This window comes from Taeniopygia guttata, chromosome 21, assembly GCF_048771995.1.
Source record: "Taeniopygia guttata chromosome 21, bTaeGut7.mat, whole genome shotgun sequence".
NCBI lineage: Eukaryota > Metazoa > Chordata > Aves > Passeriformes > Estrildidae > Taeniopygia > Taeniopygia guttata.
In genome coordinates, this window is record NC_133046.1 from 4476888 (window position 1) to 4504059 (window position 27172).

At 45.9% G+C, this 27172-nt stretch overlaps 1 protein-coding gene and 1 long non-coding RNA gene across 8 annotated transcripts in view; one reads left to right on the forward strand and one right to left on the reverse strand.

The window, feature by feature from the left end:
• Nucleotides 1-813: 813 nt before the first annotated feature.
• LOC140680434 (uncharacterized) lies at nt 814-12037 on the forward strand. The gene is made up of 4 exons (XR_012051715.1): nt 814-1559; nt 2944-3180; nt 3765-4199; nt 11800-12037. It is a non-coding gene; the product is annotated as an uncharacterized lncRNA (long non-coding RNA).
• Nucleotides 12038-12846: 809 nt separating this feature from the next.
• Nucleotides 12847-27172, reverse strand: part of VPS13D (vacuolar protein sorting 13 homolog D) — a 95842-nt gene continuing 81516 nt past the window's right edge. For all 7 annotated transcript variants that reach the window (XM_041720310.2, XM_072917478.1, XM_072917480.1 and 4 more), the window contains 3 exons: nt 18380-18511; nt 14542-14782; nt 12847-13883 (listed from right to left, as the gene is read on the reverse strand). In XM_041720310.2, coding sequence (XP_041576244.2) covers nt 13752-13883; nt 14542-14782; nt 18380-18511 — 505 coding nt within the window. In that variant the 3' untranslated portion in view covers nt 12847-13751. The remainder of the gene's footprint in view (nt 13884-14541; nt 14783-18379; nt 18512-27172) is intronic.

A 27172-nucleotide genomic window follows, 5' to 3' on the forward strand; every position in this document is an offset into this window, starting at 1 on the left:
TCTTAAGATGCACCTGTAAACAATTAGAGGTTCATTGCATTCAGCTTGTCTTTAATTATGCTGGTATGGCATCTTTTGAAGTGTTTTTGTTTTTCTGTGCGGTGGCTGGAAGGAGCAAGCAGGATCGGTGGCACTGAGCTCTGTGATTGACTTTCTCTCTCACCTGTTGTAAAAATCCTGTTCCTTTTTATCCACCCATGGCTAATTCCAGCAGTTTTGAAGAGGCATTAAAATCCATAACAAAGGTTAAAATCGTAACAAATGATTCATTGTATGGAAATTATACGTTGTTAGTTATTTTATAGATTAATTATGTTGAGGGAGTGGTGAGAACCTGTGCTGGCCCTGCTGTTGAGGAATACAGGTACCAGGGGAGTGATGCCATGTGGGCTGAGGAGTTTTTGTGTATCTTCAGTTCACTTATGTAGTAGTTTGAAGTTTTATGTCTTCCTGACAACCTTATTTGGCCCTTCTCAGCAACTTTCATGCCTTGAAAACATGGAGCACTGGATGGGGAGGGTGCTGCTGGATCATATGCTTTGGTAACAGCCTGGGGGTTTTTATTTCAAAGTCCTCTCTGTGAACTCTGTATTTTGCTGCTTTGGTGTGGGAGTGGTGAAGTTTGGAATGGATGGTGTCACTAAATTAGTGACCACATCAGAGCTAGGCCAGTCTTCACTGCTTCCAGAGAAACGAAGCCATGTGTCAAGGCGAGGTCATCTGCTGACCTAGAGAAACAAGTTTAATATTGTCCTCAGACCACAAGGAATTTCCACTTACTGTAAAGCTGTCAGACTGTTCCTGCCCTCCCTGTCAGTGGGACAGGAGCTTTGTGTGTTCAGACACACTAAAATGGAGTTTTGGGGCACTCTGATGATACAGACTGTAAAAATAATAATAATAATAATAAGTTGTTTGTGAGAGTCTCTCCTGGACCTGAGGCAGTTCAGGTGTATCACAGCTCTGAGGTTCTTTGTCAGGTCAAAAATGATGAAATTAAGATTGACAGGAAACGTTTGTTCTGCTCCATTCACAGACTCTCAGGCACATCCCAAGTCCCCCTTTCACGGAGGCAGGGAGGTGAGAGCAGGGTGGCAGCAGGTGGGGATGGAGGTGTGGATTTTGGGGAGCCTGAGCTTAAACACCAAAGGGAGCAGCAGCTGCTCAGTGCAGCAGGGACAGCTCAGCAGGGTGGGTTTGTGCCTTGCTCTGAAGCTGTGCCCAGTTCATTGAGAAGCCCGTCAAATACACTTTGTGCTGCCCTGAAGAGTGTTGGGAGCAGTCCTGAGCACAGCAGGAAAACAAGGAGAGCCTGCCAGGAGAGCGTGTTCCGGGCACTTTCTCCAGCACTTGCATCACCAGCGCCGGGCTCTGACGTGTGGGAGCAGGAGGTGCTGTGAGGCTGTTCACACAGCAGTGCCCTGACCCCAGGGGCAGTGCCAGGGCTTCTTGTCACCCAGTTTTTGGGCACAGGGGCAGGATGGGTGAGAAGCTGTAGATTACCAGGAAAGGGAGAGTGCACAGCAGCTTCTGAACAAAGCTTGGCTGCATTCTGCAGAGTGAGTACTTTATGGATGCATAAAGATCTGTGGATCCGTGTTGGAATTTGTGGGTATTGGTGATTCTGAGTTTGTAGAAAGTTTCTGTCTTTTTGCTCTGTTGCTAAAGAAGAAGTTATAATTTGTTTGTGCTGTTTTCAAGGTTGTTTATTCTGTTTATCTCTAACATGTTCTGCTGCCCTGCCGCAGCTCTGTCCTGCAGGGCAGCGTGTGGGGCTCTGCCCTCAGGGGGATGGTACAAACATTAAATACCACAAACTACCTGTGCTGGATTTACAATAACGTGCCAATATCTGTCACCTACGTTGGACAGTGTGTCCCCAGCCTGAACCAACAGAAAAATGCCAACACCACAGTGAAACATGGAGGGCATGAAGAAGGAGAAAAAGGACAAGACACACCCAATTTCCTCCATCTTGTCCCCTTTGGACCCCTATTCTAGAATCCTAAAATTTTACTTTTGCACCCGTGCCACACTTAATTATTACTTATATCAAACACTCAGAGCTTGTAATTCATCCTGTAAGATTGAAAACTCCTCTCCATGGACAGAGATCACAGAGAGTGTCTCTGGGGGCTCTGTCCAGGGGGGTTCCTGACCCCTGCCAGGGTCCCAGACCTGCCAGGGCAGCCAGAGGGAAGCCCTGGATTCCCACAGATCAGGGAATCCTGTTCTCCAGAGAGCAGCAGTAGCACATCTTGGTGCTCTCCAGCCTTTCCTCCACTGACTTTATGGGATTTGGGGTGAGAAAAACCCTTTAGGGTCTCCCTGCTCATGTTGTGTGTCACTGCAGCTACTGCTCTCTGCTTTGCAAAATTTGACTTCGTCTCTCGGGTTCCTTTGGAGGATCTTGAGCTGCAGAAATGAGGTGATGGGTAACATAAGTGGCATCCTGGGGGCTGTGGACGTGGGAGCTGTGTGCCAGGCTCCTGGCAGGGCTGCTGGGGGGACCAGGGGTGCATCAGCAGCTCCTTTAGGAAGTGCTGCATCCTCGGGGGAGCTGGGGGTGCAGGGGGTGCCAGCCAGCCTTGGGAAGGCTGATAAGCTGGAGCACTGTGACAGGCAGTGTTGCTGACTGTGGGGCTTTTGTGTTTTGCTCTTGTTGAAGTTCAGAGCATAAATAATGATTTTCTGTGCCGTGCTCAGGCTCGGCTCTGTGTCCCAGCCCCCGCTCCCCTCGGCAGGGTCAGGAGAAGGGAATTGCAGGCGGTGTCTTTGGCTGACATGAACCCGCTGGGGAGGGATGAGAGGAAGGGGGTCTTGGGGGCTGGGTTCAGAGCAAGGTTAGCCAAATATCGGATAAATTAGGCAAGAGAAACAGACAGCTCAGCTTGCAGTGAACTTTTCACCCAGCTAACCTGTTCCTCACCCTGCCTTGCACAGGTGGAGTGCCACTGGAGCACAACCCTTGCTCTCCCTGCCTCCCTCCTTGCTGGGGTGAGGCATGGCCAAGGGGAGAGCAGGAGCTGCTTTGAATCCAAGAAATATCATAGCTCTGATTTCTGTTGCAAGAACCCTGAAGTTAACACCACTAATTGCTGCAGGGTGAATGAGGACTGATGATTACTGGTCACAGAGGATTGGGAAGAAATTCCATACTGGAGAGGGCAAGGAACAAATGTGAGTGTCTAAACAGCGATGATTAGAGATTCTTTGTGGGAAAACACAAGACTGGTGGGAATTCTGGTGTTTATTTCTCTGACTTTTCTTCTGCATTTGCAGTGCAAGTAAATACAAATAATTGCTGACAGATGTTGTAAAAACACAGCATTATGCTAACCAGTAAGGTGAATTTTTTTAGATTAATAATAGATCCTGATAACTCAACATGGTGTACTTGGCTCAAACTCACATTACCTTGTTGAAATGGGCTGTGCTCCAGATGCATGTGTGGAACCAAGTGCTGGACTTCTTCTCTTGACCCTTCCCTAAATCCCCACGGTCTCCACTCCCTCCTCCCCAGAAAGCTCCAAGCAAATTAAAGTTCCTGGGGTTTAAGTAGTTGCTCCATCACAATCAGTGCGTAGTAATGAGGCCTGAAGTTTTTTTTTTTTTTTTTTATCTTCTTAAACCATATCTCTGGTTTGTCAGGTCTGTTGGAGAGCAGTACCTTGTATTGCTTCAATCTTGGGTTGAAAACCACCATGTTGAAATTGCAACTCTAGGATTCTCTAATCTTCCTTTTCCCTTTTCTCTCATCATAGGCAAGGAAGGTCTGAAACCAATAGCAGCTCTCTAATGCACAGTATTTCCAGCAGCCAACTCCTATATTTTTCTCTGTGTGTGCCTAAATTCCATAAAAGTCAAAAAAGTTTATTAAAAAAGTGTTGTAGAACCCTCTGAAGAAACTCTTTCTGGCAGTGCACTTCTGGATGGTGGATGCTGGGAGCTGTGTGAAAAGGGAAGGGCAACCTGGAGATAATCCCTGACTTCAGGAAGATAAGAGCCTTCCCAGAGCAGTGAATGATTTCAGCTGTGCCTCCTGCTCTTCTCCACACACAGGGATGGTTTCCACCCCCATTTTGGATCTGGGAAGTTCTTTGACCTGCCTATAAATGTCTGTTCACACCCAGGTCCTCAGCCACTGCCAGCTGTAGGTGACTGGCTGCAAAGGAGCACTGTGAGTATTTTGCCCACAGGTGAGAAGCAAACATGGATTGGGTGATGAAGGTGTTTTATGGTGGCAGAAAATGCCCATGGTTGTGCAGTTTGGGAAGGTGTGGGGAAAGGGATAAGGACTGTGATGTGGTTACTGTTTGGTTCCTGAGCCTGCTGGTGCTACTGGTTGTTGATCCAGGTTTTTTTTTTCCTTCTCCTGCAATTGTTTAAGAAGGTAAAAGGAGCTGAGATGTGCACAAGGCAGCACCACCTCTGCTGCCCCTTGCCCTGCAAGGATGGGAGCTCTTGGGTGGGTTTGGTGAACCCAGAGAACAGATTCTGTTCAAACTCTCTCTGTTGTTGGCTTGGTTTGGGCTGTTGTGTTGTTCTGCTTTGGGTTTGCTCCCTCAGGATGGTTCTGGCTGGCTGATTTTACAACCTGCAGCTTCAAATAGAAATTCCACCCTGGGGAGGGGACAGGGCAAGGACAAGGTCAGTGGTCATCAGATAAGTGAGGCTACTCCTTCTCCAGCAGTTCAGGCAGATTCATCAGAGCTCTGAGTGACATCAGAATCTTGCCAAAGACAAATTTGCCTGTCTGATCTGAGTGTGTATTCCCCACAAAACTTGCTCCCTTTTTGATGTGTTGATGAACTTTCCCAGACCTGTTTGGCCAATCCCACTGTGTTTCCAAACCCCTGTCACAGCAGACTGGTGGCTCCTCCTGTATTTTTTTACTGCCCCTTGAGCGACATCATTTAAATGATGAGTCTCTGAGATGATTCATACCAAAAGAGATCTAATAATTGTTACCAGTTATTCAGATCAGTGTTACTGATTTCCCACATCCTCCCACTGGTCCCTTGAGCCCCCCCACCCACTAGTTTTCCCTAATATTTCCCAGGCTTTCTGGCTGGAGGCTCAGGATGCCCTCTTCTGTGTTAAGGTGTGAGTGTCTGGCTCTCCCCAGAGGAACATTTGGGGTTTGGCTGCAGCAGTTTGCGTGGGCAGATCCCAGCTGGAGTGGGGCAGGGACCCATGGCAGCTCCAGGGAAGCTTCCCATGGCATTTGTGTCACATCCCTGAGCGCTGGGCTGTGCTGGCAGCTCTGGGGTGGCCAGGTAAAGCTGGCTGAGTGCTGGCTCTGCAGAGCTGGGGTCACAGCACCAAGCTGGGAGCTCTGCAGAGGTTTGCACAGGACCAGCTCCACGCTCTGCCAAGGCTCCCAGCAGGAGCAGCCTTATGTATTTCTGCAGCACTGCGAGTTGAAATCTGCATCGTGCAGTGATTTGTGTGGTCCATACAAACAGCTGCCACTGAGAGCAGTTTTTCAAGCAGCTCCTCAGCCTGGCCCCTTTTCCTCATCATGTTCTCTTTTAGGATCCTGGTGCATTTTTCCTTGATCTTTGAGTCACTTCAGCATCTGCATTCTCATTTTCTTACCTTCTTTGCTCAGTCTGTCTCTAGTGATTTCTTCAGTTGGCAGAATCACACTTATTTTTGCCCAGAGTGAGATGGATCTAGAGCCCAGTGGTGGAAAAGGGTTCCAGGTATCCACAATGAAATATTTGAGGACACACAGATACTGTGGCAGCTGAACCTCTAAAGCTGATTTTCGAGCTATTTTTAGCTGTGTTAATGTCTTGTGCAAGGCCTTGAAGAAACTGTGAATATACAAATCTATAGAGCTGTCCTAAGCAAGGGAAACAGCTTTCACACCTTCCTATTTATTAGTCCCAGGTGGGGGTTTTGGTCTGACTGCTGGCTATTGGGGTGTGGGAGAGTCATTAGTTTGAAATTTGTGGTGTCAAAAATTCTTATACAGAAAGTAAAGAGCCCCCTCTGTTGTGAAGCTCATTTGTTCACTCTTGCTGGGAGGGGCTGGGATGGCAAGAACCAAAAATTAGAGTGTTCTCCCCAGTATTTGAGGGGAATTCTTTACTTTGCAGACAGTGACAAGGAGGGTGAAGGGATATTGAGATAGTGAGTAGAGGACCATTTTGGATGACTAAAAAAATTTGGTTCATTTCCTAGACTTTTTTTAAGGAAAAAAAAAACCCTTTGAGGTTTTCCTGTAGAGGAGATACAAGGATATTGAATGTTTAGAATATCAAAGAAAAGTATCTGTCATATAACCCAGGCCTCACACAGGATTTTCGGATATTCTAGTGAATTTCTGGGTTACATTGGTGGAAATAAGTAAGATGATGAGAAGGCCTGTGGCTTGTTGGGCCTGCAGTGAAGTTCATCCCCAGGGAGTTTTCTACTGGAGGGGACTGGGCCTTGTCGGAATCTGTGCTATTGATGATTCTGAGATTGTAGAAAGTCTCTGTCTTTCTGCCCCACTGCCAAAGAAGAAGCCATAATTCGTCTGTGCTGGTTTCAAGGTTGTTTATTTTGTTTATCTCTAACATGTTCTGCTGCCCTGCCGCAGCTCTGTCCTGCAGGGCAGCGTGTGGGGCTCTGCCCTCAGTGGGATGGTACAAACATTAAATACCACAAACTACCTGTGCTGGATTTACAATAACGTGCCAATATCTGTCACCTACGTTGGACAGTGTGTCCCCAGCCTGAACCAACAGAAAAATGCCAACACCACAGTGAAACATGGAGGGCATGAAGAAGGAGGAAAGGGACACGACACACTCAATTCCTCCATCTTGTCCCCTTTGAAGCCCTAATCTGGAATCCTAAAATTTTACTTTTGCACCGGTGCAACACTTAATTATTGCTTATATCAAACACTCAAAGCTTGTAATTCATCCAGTAAGACTGAAAACTCTTTTCCATGGACAGAGATCACAGACAGTGTCTCTGGGGGCTCTGTCCAGGGGGGTTCCTGACCCCTGCCAGGGTCCCAGACCTGCCAGGGCAGCCAGAGGGATGCTCTGCATTCCCACAGGGGCTGAGCTGTTCCCTTTTCAGGGGAGCCCTGTGTGTGCTGAGCAGAATGAGAGCAGCAGAGAACCTTTCCTCCTTCCTTCAGGGGATTTATGGCTGCTCTTGTGCCAGTGTGGAGCTGGCACCGCCGCCGCTGTCGGGCAGCTGAGGGGAAGCAAAGCTTGGCATAACCTTTGCTGTGCTCTTTATTAACGCTTTGCAGCCCCCTGGAAAAGGAACTTTGGAAGCTCCTGGGCCGGCGGTGAGGCGGGGAATGGAATCAGCAAATCCATTGTGCTGCGCTGACAGAAAGATCCTGTTACAACACACTTCAGCTGCCAACTTGCTGCAGTCACTCAATCCATCACGGTGGGCTGGGGGATCACAAGCCAGTGAAACTCAGCCTGGCGTGTTATTTTAGTCTTACATGGACTGTGAGATAAACGGGGCATGAACCGGCCCCCTGGCAGGGGGTCGACCCCCGGCGCCCTCATTAAAGTGCCAATCAAAAAGAGTAATGGGAGGGGGAATGGAAAAGTGGCTCCTCCAGCCCCGCAGCGCCTTCAGCCCCGGCAACTTGCACAGGCCAAGGGAAATATTTCTGTTCTGAACAGGAGCCAGGCCCCCAGAAATGCTCCCTGCTCCTCCTGGAGCTCCGAGGGGTGGAATCCGTGCCCATGGCTGGCTGCGAGCACAGGGAGGGCCCTGGATGGGCTCCTGTGGCTGCACGGGCCCAGCATGGATCCGTGGGCACTCAGGGATGGCTTTTCTGTCAGAACTGTGCCCAGCTCAGGGTTGGTGTGGGGAAGCTGCAGTGGAAGCTCAGCCCCAGGAGCCTCGGTGGCCTTTTCGTGTCCAGGGTGTGGATGTGGAGCCCTGTGCTCTGTGGGGCTCTTCCCACTGGAACCCCCAGCAAATGGGCACTGGAGCATCCTGGAGTGAAGACAGGAGCAGTGCTGAGTGTCACCCCTCCCCTGAGCTCTGCTTTGCCCGTGGCTGCTGGTCTTTGGGACTGGGGCAGCTCCCAGCGCTGCTCTGGGAATTCCTGGGAGGCCTGAGACGTGTTCTGGGTGATGTCTAAATACATGTTCTTCTCCATGTTGATTTTCCTCTGGTGTGTGCTCAAAGGAGAGGGAAAAATTTGTCTGTGGAAAGAAAGGTGAGTGAAGCTGTACTGTGTAATGTGGATTTTTATTGTTAGAAATCAGGAAGCTGAAAGTGGGGGAGTTGGCTCTTAAACCTGCTTATAAATGTCAGCTCTGGTGTGATCTCACTGTGATTATGACCTTGGCAGCTGTTTATTTTCACTCACAAGGTTTTATCAGCAGCACAGAATTTCTCCAGGTAGATACTGGTCTGATTTAAAATAGATATATTTTTTATGGACAGGATCAACAGTTGGGATTAGAGCTAGTGAAATAAAATATGTGAGTAGCAACATCAAGGAATGACAACTGCCACAGAACAAGGGGAGCCCATGTGAAGGTGACATCTTATTGCCTACTGAGGCTGGTACATGTTAGAGGCACCCTGTAGAGAGAGGAAGGAAATTTATCCAGGTCTGGAGCCCTCAGCACAGGACAGCCATGGAACAGATCCAGAGGAGGCCACAGAGCTGCTCCAAGGGCTGGAGCTCCTCTGGAGCCAGGCTGGAGAGCTGGAGGTTCCCAGCCTGGAGTGGAGAAGGCTCCAGGGAGGCCTTAGAGCCCCTTCCATTATTTCAAGAGGCCTTACCAGAAAGATTGAGATAAACCTTTTAGCAAGGCCTGCAGCTATAACAGAAGGGAAAGTGGTCTTAAAGTGAAGGAGAGTGGGCTCAGAGCAGATATAAGGAAGAAAATTCTGCAATGAAGATGAGGCACAGTCACAGGTTGCCCAGAGCAGTGGTAGATCCGTGGAAACATCCAAGCCAAACAATTCTATGTCTATAAATAGCATGATTGGAGTCAGCTTTGTACTGAGCCAGGTCAGAAATAATGATTGTACCCATTTATACACAAAATTCTAGAATATTTGCCTGTCTGAACTGGGGTCTGTCTCTGGATAATCCTTTGAAGGATCGTGCAAGTGCTATTATACCACAAATAAATATATGTTCTGGCATAGAAGGTTGTGCTGGATAGAATCTTCACATTTCTGGGATGTTTACCTCAAATATTATTTCCTTCCTACTTTGAGATTCAAAGAGATCTAGAAAAAAGAATGGATGGGAGGGCCTAGAATTGCCTGCTGGCAGAGGGGAGACATCAGTGGGGATGCTCCTGCTGCTAGACCTGCTGTAGGGGCGTTGCCTTGCCAAAAGAAGGCTGGGGGGAATTTGGTCATGCAAACGGTGGGTTATTTGTAAAAATTATTTTATTTTTCACCTCCCATTAAACCTGCATGCAGGCACAGGTTTTTTGCTACATCATTATTTTGATACCCAGTGGTTTGTAGGGCTGGATTCTGTTGTTTGCCAAGGGCCTTGGAGCAACAGTCCTTAGGAATGGTGAGTCACCCTCCTGGGGCAGAGCAAATGTTTGCTTTTGCAGTGTCTGGAGGGCTGAGGGATAGCTGGTATGATGGATTTCTCCTTTATTTATTAGAATTCCTCTGCAGCTGCAGCATGCAGGGGACTTCTTTTTTTTTTTCTTTTTTTTTTTTGCTGGCATTATCAGAACCCATTGTTCTGCAGCTCCCATCCACAGCCCTTGTCCTCTGGGTGACCCAGCCATTTATCCAAAATGGAAATGCACATGGAAGCTGTTTACTTGGCCCATGGCCTTTCAGTGCTTTGAGTCAGCCCAGAGCAGGCCTGAAGTGCAGGGCTGCTTTGTGCTGAGCACAGGGAAGAAAACCCAAAACCCCAAACATGCTCAGCCAACCCCTGTGACACTGTGCTATGTATAAATTACGAATTAGTGGCACAGGGTGCCCAGAGAAGCTGTGGCTGCCTCATCCTTGGAAATGTCCAAGGCCAGGCTGGACAGGGCTTGGAGCAGCCTGGCACAGTGGAAGGGGTCCCTGCCCATGGCAGTGGGAGGATGGGTTGGTCTTTAAGGTCCCTTCCCACCCAAACCAGTCTGGGATTTTGGGATTCTGATGCTCTGTTCATCATGTTCATCACCCCAGGCCCTGAGCAGAGCTGACCCCTGTAAGGGAACTGCAGTTTGCACCCACAGCATTTGTTTTTCTGGCCAAAAAATGTGCTGGGATTCTACTAAGCAAAACAATATGACTGTTTTCCCCCCAGTGTTTGTCAGTGGTTAATGAGTAACCTTTTCTTTCTGGCAGGAATCCTTGTCAGATTCTGCCCTCTCCTGCACCCGAGGCACAAGGCACGAGCAGGGCTGTGGCTGGGGCTGACTTTGCCTCTCATTCTCCCATTCCAGGAAATCTGAGGCTGGAAAACTCCACGGTTCGGTCAAACTGCTCTGGGTCCTGTTAACAAAACATTTTCTCAGCCAGGGATGGTTCTGGCAGGGGAAAGCAGATGGGTTTGTGCTGCCCTGAGCCCTCTGTCAAAGCTGTCAGAGCAGCTGGGAGGCCACCAGCAGCTGCAAGAAATGGGCTGCAAGAAAGTCAAACCTGTAAGGCAAAGGGAGTTGGAAGTGCTTTGTCCCAGTCCTGCATTTGATAAAATTAAGCAACATAATGTGGGGTAAGAGTGTGCTGTCAAGCTGGAATGCTGCAGCAATCCAAACTGGAGTCTGAAGCTCTGGGCAAATTGTATTATATTATTATATTACTATTTTATGTTATTATTTTATTTTTGTATTATTTTTTATTATTTTATTTCACTTTATTGTATTTATTTTCAGAAAATTAAGGTTGTTCTTTCTTTGCAACAACCCTGCTTTTAGGAGGGTGGAATAGAGGAGTTTGGAACACAGGCTTTGCTTTTAAAGAGAATTTTGAAGTATATGTACATTTGGGGGTGGGTGTATATATTTAAAGTAGTACAGATGCATACATGTGCACAGTGTTATTGCCAGATGAAAATTTGTATAAGTGGATTTTGAGCAACTTTTGACTTAATTCAAATGTGCTTTGATTTTGCTTTGTTCTTTTTTTTTTTTTTTTTTATATATCTATGCAACAACCTGTAATCTAGAGAGTATATTCACTGAAATCTGCTTTTTCAGTGTGAGGTGCCAGAGGTGAAGCCACTGTGAGCAGCAAATCAAGGCAGGTTCCTCTGAGAAGGAAAACAGAGCAAGGGCTGGGAGGATTTGTCAGCCCAGTGGGTTGTGCACTGGAGGAAGCAGGTTCTTATTAAACAGTGCTTTAGAGAGAAAAAGAAGTTTAAAAAATATATATATAGTTGGGCTAAGATGTTACAAAGTATTTTATTGAAGAGAAAATAGATAAACGTTGAAAAGCACCGTGCAGTTTAGGAAATGAGATAGTGAAGAGATCAAAAGGTCCCTGTCACTGGGAAATGTCTGCTTATTGCTCTGGTTTGAGATGGGGCCTGTTTAGCCATTTAGCTTCTCCCCACAAAAATGTCAACACTGCACTGCTTTGGGGAGCAGCCTTTGGGACTGGAGCTGCTCAGATGGATCTCACTGAGCTTCTGGGACTCTGGCAGGAGCAGAGGGAGGGAAGGGTGCTGGAAATGTTTGCCCCGTGCTCCCATCACTGCAGGAACCCCTCAGGCTGTAGGAGCTGCTGGGAACAGGATCACTCATGACCAAGCAATGGTGGCAGGGAAAAGGGGTTTTCAGCAGGACACACAGAACTTTCAGCCCTGGAGTCTAAAATGTAGTTTCTTTTTTCCAGTTACTTTCACGCCTTGAGAAAGTGAAGACATTCCCTGTCTCAGGAGAGGGCAGCCAAGTGATGCCTCAGTCCTGGGCTCAGAGCTGGTCAGTTCTGGGGTGGGGTGGGGCTGGTTCCAGCAGGGACAGTGTGGACACAGCCCCTGGAGTTTTCACCTCTGCAGGAGCACTGGAGTGAAACTGTGGGTCAGAAAAAGGGCAAGGGAGGAGAGGACAGGAGGAGAGTGCAGGACAGAAAAGGGGAGGGCAGGGAAAGGGGAACAAGGACAGTAAAGAGGAGAAAAGGTGGAAAGCATGGGAAAAGGAAGGAAAAGGAAGGACAGGAAAGGGGATGAGAGGACTGGGAAAACAGGCAAGGAGAGGGGAGGAGAGTAGAGAAGGAACACACAGAAAGGTTGTAATTCCTGTGCTGTGTGGGGTCTCCCTACCAGTTAGACACAGTTCTTCCTTCCTGCCCCTGCTGAGGTGTTATTTCATTGGCCCTTTATTACACCTTGACAGGTTTTTTAAGGTAGTAACCTTACAGATTATTACACCTGGACAGGTTTTTTCACACAAATGGCTCTCTGAGTTCAGGGCACTCCGAGGGTGCCACTGTTCAGTGACTGCTCTGGTGGTTGCACATCATCTCCTCATGGATGGTCACAGACCCCAAGTACTCCATCCATCCCCTCCTGAAGGGCTCAACACAGCAGTGAGAACTCCTTGCCTTCCCTCCCCACCTTTAGCAGCACAATATTTTACAAGAGCTCAGAAGTGGTTTCACTCTAACCTTCAGCATCAAAATATTCCCATGTGTCTTCATGACAAATGACTTTATCTTTTAAAATGTCTTCTTACACTGAATCAAAAGGTTTATGAAGTCACACTAAAATGTAGGTTACTCAGCAGAGTTGTGTCTTCATACCCAAACCTGGCCCCTCCAGGGAGTAAATGTGACATTAAGGGTTCCAGTTCCTCTGGGTTAAGGTGTTTAAGAGGACTCATTCCTCCCTCTTCAGCGTGGTCACAGTTAATGAGACAAATACCAATGTGGTGTACAACATCGGGGGAAAAAAATAGTTGTTTTTATTATTTAGAAGTTTACTTCTCAAGATATTGTGAAGTCCAACAAGCTGGTAATCTCCTCTCCCCCCACCCTTTTTCCACCTGAGGGAAGGAAAAACTTGAAGTTAAAGGTTCAATTTCCAAGGCTGTCAGTGTTTCTGGTAAACAGAAAATTCTTCATTTCCAAATCTTCAACTGCTTCAAAAACAAGTCAGAAAGGAGGCTTTGAGATGCAGACTGTGAATGTAAAATGGAATATTCCCTGTATTATTTACCAAAATACAATTTTTTTTTTGTTCAAAAAGAGGCTGAGATTTCAGTGCAAGACCAGGTCTCCTGTATTTACCTGTATTAGTGAGTTAAGAGAAAAAACAACAAAAAGTCCACCAAACAACCCAACCAATGCCCCCTAATCACAGTGTTAATGCACCCTATTCACGGTGTTAAAGCTCTAAATCACAGGACACCTGTGCTCCAAAAGCTGAAATTAATTATTGATTTTATTTTTAAAGGTTTATCTACATTCCTGCACTGTGAAAATCATTTTTCTCAAGGAAAAAAAAAAGACATCGAGAGAGAAGGGCTTCTGTCAGGTAGTGCAGTATGTCTCAGTAGAGCTCCTTTAATTTCTTTACACAGTAAACAGACTCATATTTATACCAACACCCGCTGCCCGGCATATTTACATGGACACTTGTACATATATACATGTTAGCAAAATACAGGGCTTTTCCCAGACCCAAAGCTGTGTCAGCTACACCTGTTATACAGCTAGTGCTTAAAAAATAAAAGCCACCTCTTTTGTTCTCTCTAAATACTAAAATTGTGTTTTTTCCTTCTCTAGTCACACAGTCCTGGCTCCAGCCTGGTACCTGCAGCTCATTCTGGCAGTGAGGAAATGGATTTTCAAGAGTCCAGCTCGAGTTGCTCTTGATTTTCACTAAGTCTCAGCATCAGCTGCTGCTCATAATAAAGGCTCTTTGCATAGTTGATTTCTTGGGACACCTTTACTGCCAGAGCTTCCGATTTCACTTTCACCTGCAGAAAGAAAGGGGATTTTTCTTGATGTACTCCTGCTGTCAGCTAAAACAGAATAGATTTTAGGTTTAAAGTAAGGGACAGAAAGGTTTCAGTGGAGTTTCCTTCTCAGCACTTAGGTCAGAGCAAGGAAGAAGCGTGAAGGAGCAGGTACACACAGATACTCCAGGGTGAGAGCAGGAACACAGTGCCATATCTGAGGTTATTTCCTTTGCCTCCCCTCCCACCTTTTATCTGGCTGTTCTGTTTGGAATGTGAACTGACTTGGGTCAGGGGTGAGCTTGTAACTGCGCCTGTAAAACAGCCCCTGAGCAACTACTGAAATGGCACAAAACATAAACACTGCTTCCAGCTTTAGAGACCTCACAGTAAAAACTACTACATGCAGGAGAAGATTAAACAGACAGCAAAGTACCCAAGCTGCATTTATGTGGTTAAAAGTTAAAAGCCTTTCACAGGTAAATACATCTTTCTTCCTGTTACTTTTCAGCCTGTGGGACTATTTGAATGTTTTGCTTTCTTCAGCTTGCTCAGGAGTTTAGGGAGGTCACTGAAAGCTGGGCAGCAGCTGTTTTCAGTGCTGACAGAACAAAGCCTGGGGTTTTAAAGCACTTTGGTCAGGAGGGGAGCACAGGGGAAAGGGGTGCCAGCTCCTCACCATGGGCCGCTGCTGGGAGGGGCCGGGCATGGCCAAGCCACTGCTGGTGCTCACAGCCTTCTTGGTGAGCTGGATGTACACGTTCCCGTGGTCCTTGGACACCAGGCAGTGGTACAGGTCGTCATACCTGACCTCCAGGAAGATGGAATCCCTGTCCATGCAATCCCCACTCTTCAGGAAATACACGGCCTTGGAGGAGATGAGCACACAGTAGCTGTCGATGTTCTCCACAGCGATGAAACTGCAGCAAAGGAGGAAGCATCATTAGCTTCAAAATAAAAATAGCAAATTAACCAGTGTCTTCACCTCTTCTGTGACCTTCAGAAAGCATCATTAGGTTAAAGCTAAAAATAGCAAATTAACCAGTGTCTTCCCCTGTTTCGTGACCTTCAGAAGTCCATCAGAAAATGTAGTAGTGCAACATGTACCATTCATCTGTATTTATTTCGAACTGTTTAGAAATTGAGCTATTGAAGGACACTCTCACCTCTTTATAAAAAGATCGTGCTGTAAATCAAATATTAGTGCTGCCTGCCTTGGGCATTACAGGTACACATAAAAATGTCCTTTGACAAAGACTTAGGAACAGTAATTTCCTTGCTTTGGAGCACTCCAAGCCCTAATGCTGAAGCTTAATTACATCTAACTTCAGGTCCAGAGCTGGTGAGTGAAAGGTTGAAGACATTTATGACAAGAGCTATCCTGTAATTCTCCTGTGCTTCTCTGCTCCCCACACCTCCCTGCCTTCAAAACCAAAATCAAGTTGAACCTGCTGCCAGGATCAGTAGCAGAAAAGAGAAATTAGCTGTTTAACAAGGGGTGAGAGGTTAAGCAGCAAGCAGGTTTCCCCAGGGAGATTAAGCTGAGTGATGAATAGGAAGAGAGAGAGAAGAGTGAGTTAGGAATATTGAGAGTTATGATGGCTGAAAAGGCTGGTGTGTAAAAAAATAATTGTAAGGTGCAATGTGAAATGGAAGTTGAACACAAAAATGCTCCTCCCCACTTCTGGTTTACTACTGAAATGAACCTCCTTAGTGGGGCTTTTAAAAAGCTGAAAAATTCAGCAACTTGAATGTGGAATCATAACTGAGTAGAGTAATAGAGTAGTGCTAAATAGAGTAAAAAATCTCTGCCAACAGCCCCCAGGGTTGACAAGCATCTGTAAAGCAGGATTCTGCTGCTGTCAGGCAGGTTCCCAATTGCTGCCCTCTGAGCCACTGCTCATATAAACCTGCCTGCTGTCCTCACATCCTGCAGAATCCTCCACTGGCTTAGACAGCAGTGACCTTTGTCACTAACTCAGTGTTTCTGGTAAACAGAAAAGTTCTTCATTTCCAAATGCACTCTTGGCTCTCCCAGTTAAATATCCCTGCACACAAGCTACTCTGATCTGTAGCCAAATAAACCCAGAGCTATAAAAGGTATGTTAATAGCCAAAAATATGGCAAGAGGTCAGGCCATAGTTTCTTTTTGTGGTATAAAAGGATAACTCCAGTAATTCTGTATTCCCAGTCCTCTCAAAGACACTGAACTTGCCTCTCCCTCTGTGCTGTGTCCCTGCCCTCCCTCCCCTCACACTGGGAGAGGTGCACACACCAGCTCCAGCCCACACTGTCATGTCAGTGCTGAGAAGGACACAGCCTCATTAAAAAGGGCCTGTAACATGCTTTGCCCAGCTCTAACCTTGGATGAAGCTCCAGGAGGGGATAAAAAAATCTGTGTTCCTTTAAGTAATATAAACTGGAAGAAAAGTGGAGTTTGGCTTAGAGGAACCCAGGTGAAAGACAACATTAACAGAGTTCTGGAAATCAGCACCTGCCCTGCAGTTTTCCACCAGAGTTCAAACACTTCTGCCTTTGAAATTAGTTAAATAGGATGGAGAGTGACATTTTTTATGAAGTGTCACAGAGAATTTAATTTAAACCCAGAGCAGCAGCACAGCTGCAGAAGAACAGCCTGATGCCCTGGAAGGCACATCAAACATGAGTATTGGAGGGAGGCATCAGATCCAACCAGGTCAGGATGCCACCAGGGCTCCAGGACACCCATGGGGAGAGAAGGGGCACTGAGAGCTGCCCTCAGGTCCAGGGCACTGACCATGGCCTGCATTTATTCTGGAAGAGCAGCACATGATGCAGGTACTTCTCCTTAAAAGACTTTTACTGGTGGCATGTATATATTCTGAGGAATGGAAACAGAGGTCAGTGAGTTAATGGAGAAGCCCAGAAACATTAGCTAATTTGTAGTTCAGGCTCTGCATTTTGTTCTAAGTTTGAGTCATGCACCACTACCTTTGCTCTTGCCAACTGTTTCTTTTTTCTCAGTGTGAAGTTCTTAAAATGGGTATTTTTAACCTTTTCAGATATTACTGCAAGATACAACTTTTTTTTTAATCCATACATCTACACTATTAAAAATATCTCAAATTAATAAAATGAAAAATTAAATGAAACATGATCCAGTAGAACAAAGTAGAAGCAATCAGATCTCTGGAGAATTTGTGGGGTTCTTAACAACATCAGGAAGTAATTACACAATATTTTCCAGAAGTGAAACAGCAAGCCTAACTGGAAAAAAATGTGGAAACATTTAGTTAGAACAGTAGAGCAAGGTATTAAACCCCCTTTTATGGATTTAACTCTGAAGGAAAATATGCAAATAATCAGGTCTTCAAATGTGTTTCTGATTATGATACTAGGATAAAAGTCAGAGGCATAATTTTGTATTTATTTTCCATGACAAGAAACACTGTGTTCCTGCTGAATGATGTTTCTAATAGTGAGAGTCACAGTGAATGAACAGTGACTCAATGACAAAGGCCACTACACTGCTATGGGCTACACTACTCATTTTTTTGGTCACAAATTGCTCTTTCCAGTCTCCCTGCCTAAGAGCCATCCTGAATAGGCACAAAGATCCTGAAAGGAGACAGAAACAGGATACTCCCCGTGTGAACTCACAGGCTGACACGTAAGTGGCAGATTGCAATTTCTTCCTCAGGCAGAAGCTGCAGTGGCACATGGAACCTGCCCAGTGACACTGGTGACACCTTGGGTGACACCAAGTGACCCTGCTGAACCTGCACCTCCCTCTGCCAGCTCCACCATCAGCAATTCTGACCCTTTGCCTTGGCAGATGCTCTGATGGGTGACAGACACAGCATTTAACACCCTCCCCTGACACAGCTGATCAGTAACTATGGTGGAGATGGGCAAATGGTGAATTCTGTATTTAGACTCCAGTCCAACAACCTGATATTCCCCCTGTAGAATCACAGATTTGGGCTGGAAAAGCTCTCTGAGACCACCAAATCCGACTGTTCCCCACCACTGCTCAGGCCAACACTAACCCATGTCCCCAAGTGCCACATCCACGTGGTTTTTAAATCCCTCCCGGGATGGTGACTGCACCACTGTCCTGGGAAGCTGTGCCAGGGCTTTATGACTTTCCATGGATAAATTTACCCCAATATCAAACCTGAACCTCCCCTGGTGCAACTTCAGACCATGTCCTTTCATCCCGTCCCTTGTTCCTGTTCCCTGTTCTTTGGGAGCAGAGCTTGACTGGCTGCACCCTTCTGTCAGGGAGCTGTGAAGAGCCAGAAGTTCCCCCATGAGCCTCCTTTCCTCCAGGCTGAGCTCCCCCAGCTCCCTCAGACACTCCTGGTGCTCCAGTTCCATTCCCTTTCCTGAACACACTTCCATCCCCTCAATGTCCTTGCGTGGTGAGGGCCCAGAATGAACATGTGTCTGTGTGTGAAGCAGTTTTAGACACGAAGCGATGATGACAGCAAGAACAGAAGTACTCAGAGTCGCTGTGTAAGTGGCTGTGTACTCACAACTCATCCTGGATGTTGTCTGTCAGTTTGAAGAGCTGCTCCTGTCCCTCTGCTTGGCTCTCCAGGTAGCGGGGCAGGAGCCCCTGGGGTCCCCTGCAGCACCGGGGCTTCCGCACTCGCTCCGCCTTGGTCCTGCAGCAAGAGACACACAGGGGTCACCTGCTGCAGGTTTCCTGCCACTCACACCTCTGCACACACAGTTCTTGTCTTTTTGAAATACAATGGCTTAAAAATATCCCAGGTCTTCACAAACACGGCGTGTAGACCCTGGAAGTCTTGGATCTGGAAGATGTGGTGTCTACTCATACATTTCTATGAGACACAGAACCATACAATAAGAAAAATAGAAGAGTTTTGTCTACAATTGAGTAGGAAGAAGTGACCTAAGCAGTGTATACTCTCTGAAGATTTTGGGATGTATTTATCAGCAGTTTTACTGATTTGACCATTTCTTTTTAGAGCTCTAAAGAAAGTAAGAGTGCAAAAACCTAGAGAGAGCTCTCACCGATGGACAGTGCCAGGAGATTGCAAACTCTATGGTTATGGAAATAGGAACATGCAGTTAAATTAAGACAGAAGAAAAATCCTCATTAATTAGGGTCCCCAAAGCAGGGTTTAGCATACTTTACCTTTCTGTGTGTCTATTAAAAAAAAGGACAAACACTTGTGGGCTGACAGCCATCAGAGGTTGATATTGGCCACAGCACTGCAGAACTGGAGGCTCGGTTCCTCCCTTAGCAGAATTTTGTTAAAAAATAATACTCTGAATTCCTTCAAGCTCCTGGAACGCCCTGCCCCTGAAGGATTGTGTTACAGGCTGCCGAGCCTTGCTTCATTCCCTGTCCCTTCCCAGCAGCATCACTCTGGGGCTGCTCCATGGTATTTCACAGCTCTTCCAGGCTACTGCTGTTACAAATTTCCCAGCCAAATGCACCATTTTGGATTAGTGCTCTCCCTTCCCCTCCTGCCTCTTTGTAAAACCCTGCAGAAGGAACTCCAGCCTTTCTGATCCAGGGACAGGAAGGTCCCATGGAGCATTACCTTTGCTTTTGAAGCTTCCCACCACCAGGAGAGAGCACTCACCTTCTGGGATCCACGCTCTGCAGATGTTTTCTCTGGAGCCTCATTTCCTTGTCACCTTTCCCCCTCAGCAGCCCTGACCCACACCTGAAGCCTGGACACCCTTTTAAAATTTGTTTTCCTTTAAGTTTTTGACAACTCTTAATGCGGCGGTTAGAGCTGTGCTATTAAAGCACTATGGCTCTGGAGCAAGTCACCTCTCCTGCCCCTTAAATTCCTTAGATACACACAGGATTCACCTGCACCAAGTACAGCATTCTTGTCTTTCTAAACCTACACAAGAAGTGAACAACACATTTGTTTTTATCTATTAGAGTCTTAAAAAGCAATAAACAAAGTGTTAGCCTCCGTGAATGCAAAATATTGAGACAAAAGTTCCAGAGAAATGAAATAATTCCAACCAATATAATTCACATCTTGCTGCATGTCTTACTTTCTAACTTCTAAAAGCAGGAAAATGGCAAAAGATCACTAATCAAAGAAGCCCCTGTTGGGTCTTAAACCTCTCTATGGCACCTAGTGACAAGTTCAAAGAGCCTTAGTTGGGTTTTAATTAACAGGGGCCACTCAATATGTTTTGCTGAGATGTTCCATCTTGCATTCAAGAAGGCTGGATATGGGATAGAGCAGCTGCACCGTGCAGTGGGTTTTACATGAACCATCCCTCAGACAAACACTCCCCTGTGCCAGCTCTCTGATATTCTGTAGTTCCTTGAGAAGAGGGATCTGAAGCACTGCAAGCAAGACTATGGAGTGGGATAGAACAGGACCTCTTAATCCCACAGACACTGTAACCTCAGAGAACTGATGGTTCCTAATGTTGGGTTTCTAATGTTTGGCTCAAAGCAGGACAGAGGAAAAGTACCAGTGCTACAAAGCTACTGGACACCACAATGAATTTCTGAAGTTTTGGCAATTTCTGAGCCAAGGTTTAATGTTTTGGTTTTGTTTTTAAATGGAAGAAGCACTTCAGAGTACAAGTTCAGTGTTCACTGTGCCCTCCACGCTTAGACACTGATCCTGGTGATAACAGATCATTCCCTTCTTGGTGATAAGGCCAGCAGTTCTCCAACCCGTTGCCACTGGTGCTGGGCCTAAACTGCATGGATTTAGTCCATCAACCCCTTGGCAAACTGCTTTGTTTGGTCTGCACAGCTAAAAACATTCCACACTACTTGATTTTTTTAATCTAAAAATTTGTTCTACTGTCTCAAGTTACGTTCTGTAAATAATAAGCAACCCTGGTGAAATCCCAAAAGCTGCAGATTTGTCAAGCAGAGCGGGCGGCAGTGCCCACATCTGGGTTCCATTACCCAGGCACTCAGCAGATCTGCTGATTCCTTTTTAATAAGCACACAAAAGCAATACAAGGCAGGAATGCCCTCACGTCTGCCCGGCACAGCGGGGAATGGTGCTGCTGGATGCAGGCACAAAGGGCTGGGAGAGGGTGTTGGGAGCTCGAGATGAACACTGCAGCCCTGCCCTGCTCCCAGCTGAGCACTGGAGCTCTCACTCCAGCTGACTCTGCACACTGGAACCAGTGCCTGGCATTAACTGCTTGCCATTTGCTGAGCAGTTCACAGAATCCTTGGAATTCAGCTGGCCAGTTTTAAGCCAAAAGTTTTGTAATCAAACACATCATCAATCTGATGAAGGAAGTGGTCAGATATTAGTGGGGATAATTGTTGACCAACTTAGGTTGAGAAAACTCTTCAAAGACGTCAAATGCCTTCCAGAATCACCTGTCCTTGTTCCTTCACTCCATGTTTGCCCCTGTCAGGTACCCACCCACAGGTTCCTCCCTTCAGGTCTGTAGATCACCGACCAGGATCTGTGATTCCTGCAGAGGTGCATAAATACACAGTGGTTTTGAGAACAACAACTATTACTTATCTCCGATGGTCTCTTGGACCTAAAAAGTTTCCCTGAACTGTACCCTGAGTACCTTGACAAAAACATTCAAAAAATGAAATTCAGAAGGCCTCAAACTTTGTATATCAGAAGATGTTGTTCTGCTAAAACAAACCATCCCTATTCTAAAATGATTTAGAAATTATTTACAAATGTTCATCTTTCAGTTTCCTCAGTATCACACCCAGAATAATTATTCATCATAATACAATTTTAGGAAATGTAGCAACTTCTGAGAAAAACCAACATGGACAAAACCCCATGACCGACACAGTAATCACTGGATTTCATTTAAAATGTGCATCTGGGGGATTTCTCATCTGGGTAAGGGAACAGCAGTGGCAACCACAGATCTGTTCAAAAACCCAGCCTGAGCATGCACACCCAAATCCTGCACAAACAACAGTTCTAAGTGCAAGGAGATGGAATTCTGGCACCTGGAAGCAGTACTGGATGGACCAGGCTCCTCAGAGACTCGACCTGCTGCAGGACATGCCTGCCAGCCAAGCCCCATGGCCACTCCCTGGGGTGCTCCTGGCCATGGGCTCCCTCCCAAGGGATCCTTCAGACCCAGGGCTCACCCCAAAACTCTCTAGGAATCATTTCATTTAGCCAGACCCAGTTCTTGCTGCTAAAACTTCAGCAACTGTCACCAGCAAAGGTCCAGTCTCCCCACCTCGATATTCCAGCCCAGTTAAGCAGTAAATTGCTGGTTCTGGTACGGATAAAATTCAGGGTTTCCATTGTAAACTCCTTTTTTTTCCTCAGGTTTGCATGAAATTTAGTGAGAAAAGCCTGTTCTGGGCTGTAGTTTGGCATACTGACTTTCAGCCTGGCAACGATTTTTATCCCCTTGAAATAATTATAAAACAATCTTAATTCAAACAAAGGAAAATGGCAGGTAATGTAAGACACAATTCAAAAGCTGCTGGTAGTTTCAAGAAATAATAAAATCAAAGTATTACTGGCTCTGAAAAAAGTCTGCTTCCTAAATACAGGGAGTGCTTTGTCTGAGGAGGCTTCAGTGCATTTCAGACATTGAAAGTGACACGATCTGGTAAATTAAGGGAGGAATAACCTTTATCTCCTACCATAAAAAAACACAACTAAAATACCTGGTACACTTAAAGTTTGAGTTCCAGACTGACTTGGACCTGCAGCCTTCCATGAGGATCACCATCCCATGCACATGATTTCCACGAAATGCAGAATGAGGACAGTGCTTGTCCCACAGACATGTTGGGAGGACACTGTGCAAAGCACACTTGGGAGTGCCAGAACCAATTAAATGCTGAACAATGTATGCCTTAAAAATTGAGCTGAAAATTCAGCCATCACAGCGACAAACTCAATGCTGCAGCCATAGCTTGAGAACACACGGGTAACAAATGAAAACAAACGTGTGCCACTTGTAATGGGGCCTGCAGTGCACCATGCACCTCTGCACAGCACTAAAAATCCACTATTTCCACAATTCTTTCCTCACTGATGCACTTCACTTTGTTTCATGTGCTGAACCCATGTGATGAGCAGGAATATTCCCTAAATTTACTGAAGAGAAGAGGAGAGACAGCAGGTTTTTGATGTGCCAGTTCTCAGTGCCTGAGAACATTTAATGCCTTGGGCCCAATTTCAGGAAAACATGTGGCCAGCTAGATTCCCTGTTCCCTGGTGATTCTACTGGTGCTCTGCTTCAAGGGTCAGTGCAGTTGCCTCCCACCCTGTGCTGGACTTTGGGGTGCAGTTCCCAACAGGCAGGTCACTGATCCCAGAGATCCGGCAAAGCTCTGCCGGGGGATTCAGCTGCTGGTTCCAGCACAGATGCTGTTAAGGTGTGTTAAAATGCACACATGGTGCAGTCAGTTCAGTGCTGGATTTGGCATCAGAACGTCTCAGTTAGATGCAAGAATGTGTAAAATCACGGGCCAGACAGCTCCCTGCTGACTGCAGATCTGAGGAAGCTCATATGCGCCGTTTATTCCAGCAAATGCATGGAATATATTGTGCTTGTTAAACGTGTTCCCAAAATGCTAGTTTCAGGCAGAAACATGCGAATAAATGGTGCCTAGGGTTAAAACCTCCCACTTACAGTTAAATCCCTCCTCTTTGGAGGGATCTCCCAGCTCAGATGCTGCAGACCTTTAGCTGACCCGACATGCCTTTAGGAGAGTACAGCATGCTCAAGGAGCAACTGTTTATCATGGAAGTTGTTCCTGCCAGTTTCTTGGAGATAGAGCTTTTCTCCCCCTTCCTTTTTGTTTTGTACACCAGATAAAAACAAAATCAAGAATTATTCCCTGGGTTTGCAATAGTACATAACCTCAACAGGCTTCAAGTGCAAAAAGAATTGAGAAGAGATTAATTAAGACAACTTAATTATGACATCCATATTACAAATCCAGCATCTGGACAAGGTGTATGAGCTTGCACTATAGACAAAGCACTAACACCAGCTGCACTCTGGGCATTAACTTCTGGCACTTGCCCCACCTGTGCCTGGAACAGCTGTGCAGCAAAACTCACACTTTCTCAAGCACATCGGTAACATCAAGCTTAAGAAGCTGAAAAAACATAACACTGCCATCCCAGCTTCCAATTTCCTCCAGACTCCTCCTGTACTGATTACAGGGATGAAAGCAGCTGTCACCTTAAAGGTTTCTTGTCAAACCAATGTGTTGAAAAATGCTCCCATTCACCTTCTGACTCAATGTAAAAGATGGTTCTCAGCAGGGATTTCCTGCAAACACCTGTCTGAGAATAGGAGCTGAACATGCCTGAGTGAAACCAAAGTGCCCAGGACACTGCTGAGCCTAAGGGCACTGTGTGAGGGTTTAAAATATTAAATAGTTTCTATTGCCAGGCAGGGCATATAGCAGATGGAGCACTGCTCTTATGTCTGTGCTCATGGAATCCCAGACTGGCTTGGGCTCATCCTGTTCCATCCCCTGCCATGGACAGGGACACCCTCCACTGTCCCAGGCTGCTGCAAGTCCAGCCCAAGCTGGCCTTGGACACTGCCAGGGATGGGGAGTCACGTTTATACTGTTCCCATCAACACTGGTCAAGAAATATCCCGTTGTAGCAAATGCAAACACGGTCACTTCAAGTGTAAAATACTTCAATCTAACAGAAATGCTTCCAGATTGTATTCTTGCTTTTCTGGGAAATCTTCTTGGGGGGGAAAAACCAAACCAGGGGCCCTGTCAAGCATCAGGACAGTGACTCTGGCTGTGCATGAAGGACTGTGTCAATCAGCTCTAATGACTGGACGTTTCTTCTCTTTCCAACCCTCCTTTTATATTTCACAATTACTACACCTAGGGCTGCAACACGCACAGCAAAGTGCTCTAGCACAAACTTCACCCAACAAAAAGCTACTCACAAGGTTTGTTTTGATTTTTAAAGTGTGCAGTTGCAAGAACAATCCAGATCAACTGGCTGTACTTACAAAACTGATAAAGAGCATTCCACATGTTAACAGCAACATTAGGTGAAAAGATTATCTATAAAAATACCAGCCACATGCTAAATGAGGTGACATCAAGGCAATAAATAGCTCCATCTGTATGAAAGAGTTTGCAGAACAACCCAGAAGTCATCTCTGAACAAAAAAGTAACTATGGATGAAGTAGTGCTAAAATAAAAGTGGGTTGGTTTTTTTTTCCCCGGTTACAAAAAAAAAAGATCAGTTTTACTATCAGATATTTTTACTATCAGATATTTTTCCACAATCACTTTATAAATCTGCTGCACGTTAGAAATCAGACACACGTGTAGGTTTTCCAAGTACAGAAAGTTGAAGGTTTACATTTTAATAGCAAAGTGCCTATTTGTGAATGGCAGCAGTGTATATTACAGGCAGTGTGAGAGGGTTAAACAGGACAGGCTCGACTCTTTATAAACTTTTGCCCTCTGGATATGTACTCATTGGCTGCTGTACAAGACTCGAGCTGTATTACACGCCTTAACGATATGGTTCAACTGTCGGTCAGGCTCGGGGCTGGCGCTGGGCCAGACCGCAATCAATGGGACACAAACCTCCCCCTTTCAGATCATCACGAAGGCTCACATTATCTCCTTTTTGTCGTGCTGGTTAAATTTATGGAGCAGAACCCCGAAGCTGCATTCCTTGGCCTGGGCCGGCCCACGCGGGCCTCCCTTTGTTTGGTACTGTAAGGAGCGTGCTTTGGAGGATTGCGGGGTTGTTAGTTCAGGCACTGACTGTTTGCTCATGGCTGAAACGAAAAGAGTTCAGGGGAAGGGCAAAAGGACAGCACAAGTGTAAAACCCCATCCCAGCAGGCCCTGGGCTCCCATCTACCGCTCCGGCCTGGCACTGAACACAGAACCTCACGCTAATGACAAAAGTCTGTCTGGTTACAGGTAAACAGCCCGGCTGCACCTGAGCAGCTCCCCCGGCCCTCCTGCTTTCAGGCAGGCCTGTCATTGCTACACAAATCTGAACCTTGGCTAAGCTGTCTCAAAACACTGCTTACAAGTGGGATGGGTTTTAAAGCAGTGCTGTATCCCTTTGTTGGAAAATATAACCCATCGGTGCAAATGGCCACATGGTTTAGTATTTCAACCACTTTAAACACATGGAGTAACCTCAGAGAACCTGATATTTATGATATAACAGGAAATTCTAATAGGACACAAAATTACTGGACATACAGTATATAAAGAGAAGACTTCTATTTTGTCCAAAATGGGCATTTCCTAGTTTATACTATGTGTTTTAAAGCAGTGCTGTATCCCTTTGTTGGAAAATATAACCCATCGGTGCAAATGGCCACATGGTTTAGTATTTCAACCACTTTAAACACATGGAGTAGCCTCAGAGAACTTGATATTTATGATATAACAAGAAATTCTAATAGGACACAAAATTACTGGACATACAGTATATAAAGAGAAGATTTTTATTTTGTCCAAAATGGGTATTTCCTGCTTTATACTATCTTTACACTTGGTCTGAGGATGTAAAAATTCACCACTAGGTATGCTCAGACACTGTCTACTCAAAGCTTTACTCCTGTTGTAAATAAAGGGCACTTCTTGATCCCACTCCTGACACCATTCTAGTTCCAAATCCAAAACACAGCACTGTAATAGCTACCAAAAAAAAAAAAAAAAATTAGCTTTATTGTGTGTGAGATGTTTGTCAGTGCTGGGGCCCAAGCCCGACACTGGCCACAGCCTGATGGGCTGTCCCAGGGCATTGCAGCAGACATGGCTTGAATAAAGCCTTTGTTCCTTCCTGGTGGGCAGATGCTCCCAACTTATCCCACCTCATTCTGAGCAGGCAGATCTGTGAACTGGAACCGTAAATACTTTGTGGGCCAATCGTCGATGACTGTTTAGTTGGTTCTCTGATGGTCATGCATGAATGTAATTTTTTTCTTTTCCAAAGGCTCTCCAATTCTATTCTAGGAGGCACCAATGCAGAGTAATCAAATCTGCAGCTCTCTGGAACTGTTTCCACCCAAGGCAAATGTTAGAATACACCAAGACAGCAGCATCCTTTAGCAGAGATACTAAAGGATCCGAAATCACAGAGATGCTAAAGGATCTAAAATCAGTGATCTAAAAATCACACTAATGCCAGAAAACAGGAAAGATGCAAAACACTAAGAAGTGTTCCTTTTACTTTTGTGCCCTAGAGCTTTAGATGAAATAGAAGATAATCAGACAGAACATGCAGGCTCTAGAAATACAAGTATTTCCAGAAGACATAAAACTTTCTCTCTGTCTAGCTGCATTTGAGTTAACAGCTAAATACTGTGAAGAGGGCACACAGAAT